Genomic DNA, 2,500 nt, shown 5'->3' on the forward strand with positions numbered 1-2,500 from the left:
CGAGTCGATAACCGCTTACTCTTCGAACTTGTTTTGAGGGTAATGTGAGGGTTATCATTTTAAGAAATTAAAATAAGAAAAGAATAGAAAAGCTGAAAAATAGGTGGTAACATATTAGTAACTGGTAAGTATAAGCTAAAAAATAGGTGATAACATATTAGTAAGCGGTAATTGGGTATTAAGTTATGTTAAAAATGTATATAGATTATAAGTATTGGAGGTGGAGTAGAATAATGTATAGTTAGTGTGACTTAGCGCAATGTTAGGAGAAGCAATAAAAGTGGTGGTGGAATTGTAATTTGAGAAAAGTATGGAAAGAAAAAGAGTTAGAATTATAGTAATATGTTATAATGAAAATTAGAATGGATGAGGATGATGGATTTGAGGATGCAGGGACAGGGACACCTTTATCTGCGATAGCTGAGGCATTTGAGGAACTTTCATCAAACCATGATCTTATGCTCAAGCCTTTTTGTCATGCTTGTTCCCATGTTTCTGTCCTCTTTGGATCTCTAGGGATCGCTTTTAAATTTGCTGAGCTTGAATACGTTTCAAAGGTCTGTTTGTCTGTTATGCGTGCCCCAGCATCCTATTCTATTTCTTTTTTAAACAAAAATAAATAAATTACATAATGTCTTCGCTTTCAGGTACGTGATCTTACAGCAGCATCAGAAATATTTGGCAGTTTGAACAGTATCCTTGATTATGATGTTAGAAATGATACAGTCAGAACAGCAGGAAGCCTTTCACGCAATTTACGCAGAGTTCGTCAGGGTCTAGACCTAATAAGGGCTTTGTTTCAGAATTTTCTTTCAACCTAGTATGTCTCTTCTTGAACTCAAGTTGTGCATACACCCAAATGAATATTGTTTTCATGTACCTACCATTCTCTCAAAATTAATGTTTTTTGTTTCATTCTGACACATATATTATATATCAATTTCAATCTACTTTCCCTTTTAACGCTCTCTAATCCTTAAAGTTTCTCTGTAGTGACGACTCACTAAAAGAAGCTGCTTCAATGGCGTATGCAAAAGTTTGTGCACCTTATCATACATGGGCTGTCAGAACTGCTGTATCTGCTGGCATGCGTGCTCTTCCAACAAGGGACCAACTTCTTATCAAGTTAAATGAGACTGGTAAGTCTACTTTCTGTCATTTTATTATATACACAATTTGTTGCTGAAAATAACGGAGGACTGTCACTCCGAATTAGGATATCGGTATACAAGTTTTTCAACATTATAGCCTATGGCAAGCATTAGAAAAATTGACTAATCAGCGAGATATGTAGATCTCGTTGTTTTGATAACACGACATGTTACATATGACACATCCTTCCAAATAGATTGCGTTACTATATGAGGCTTTGGGTTCTTGTTATTGTTTCCATTTTGAATCTTAATCCAAATGAGCTACATGACCGGTTGTCTTCTATTATTAGAATCTAAGCACCGCATATTTCTGCCAATTGCTAGGTTAACTTGTCTCTTTTGAATGAATTGAGTAAAACTCTAATTTTGTTTATCTTGACGTCCAACCATAGAATCGGAGGTAAGGTTTATGTTCCCCTTCTTGTACTTGCGTTGTTGCTCAGCCCCTAACCCACCTCAAGGGTCGTTAAAAAAAAAAACCCGATAAGAACTATGTCAATAATATCTTTAATCAGTTGGCCCTCTGGTTTGAGTAGACACGGCGTATCAGGCTTGGATGTTTAAGTTGTAACTTTAGTTTTAAAATATTTGAATTATGTTAATGAAGTAGCAAGAAGAAGGATCGATTGAACTTGTTTTGGCAGCAATGTTATGCATATAGGAAGGAAGGCATTCATATCTTTCGTCCAAATAATAATAATCTCGTCAGAATTACTTATTGTTGCTACTAAATATGTCAGATGATTCAGTGGAGAGAGAAATGAGAAGATACATTGATGCTTCACTTCCGATCATCGAATACATTGACAAACTGTATATTTCAAGGAATATAAGCTTGGATTGGTGATCTCTTCGCGTTTGCGTGGGAAGAAAACAACCAAGAAGAAACATCTTATGGAAAAATTACTTCTCATTGCTATACATGTATGCATCTACTGATGGGAGTATCGACTCTCTAAATTTATGCTTTAGGTTGGAAATTTGTACCAAAAGTAGTTTTAGTAAATACATCGACTCCCTATTTTCCAAGGTTTAATCAAAAACAAAGTAGTACCTATTACTAAGTATTCATACTTGTGGAATCAGATGGGATTGAATAAAAAGTGGACAAGATTAGAGTAATTAATATTTTGAGATGAGATAATGATAAACAAGGGAGTATATAATAGCTTAAAGCAGGTAGAAGCAAAAGCGATTGAGATAAGGTTAATCTGACTCTAAAGTCTAAAGTAAGGTCAAGAGATTTGTGTACGTATTTGCGCCCTTACGGTGTCCGTGAAATACCAAATCAAGACATTAGACGGACTCGGTTGAAACCTGCAATAAGCTCTTCATTCAGTTTAACA

At 35.2% G+C, this 2,500-nt stretch overlaps 1 protein-coding gene across 1 annotated transcript; it reads left to right on the forward strand.

The window, feature by feature from the left end:
• The first annotated feature begins 351 nt into the window (after nucleotides 1-351).
• LOC125862664 (ACD11 homolog protein) lies at nucleotides 352-2,042 on the forward strand. Its single transcript, XM_049542785.1, has 4 exons — nucleotides 352-557; nucleotides 648-820; nucleotides 994-1,139; nucleotides 1,895-2,042. Exons 1-4 carry the CDS (start codon nucleotides 363-365, stop codon nucleotides 1,999-2,001), a joined length of 621 nt encoding a protein of 206 aa, XP_049398742.1. The 5' UTR covers nucleotides 352-362; the 3' UTR covers nucleotides 2,002-2,042.
• Nucleotides 2,043-2,500: the final 458 nt, after the last annotated feature.

This window comes from Solanum stenotomum, chromosome 4, assembly GCF_019186545.1.
Source record: "Solanum stenotomum isolate F172 chromosome 4, ASM1918654v1, whole genome shotgun sequence".
NCBI lineage: Eukaryota > Viridiplantae > Streptophyta > Magnoliopsida > Solanales > Solanaceae > Solanum > Solanum stenotomum.

Coding starts and splice junctions, on each gene's coding strand:
- LOC125862664 (XM_049542785.1), top strand. CDS start 363: ATGGATGAGGATGATGGATTTGAGGATGCAGGGACAGGGACACCTTTA. Junction 558..647: donor AGCTTGAATACGTTTCAAAG/GTCTGTTTGTCT, acceptor CTTCGCTTTCAG/GTACGTGATCTTACAGCAGC. Junction 1,140..1,894: donor TATCAAGTTAAATGAGACTG/GTAAGTCTACTT, acceptor TAAATATGTCAG/ATGATTCAGTGGAGAGAGAA.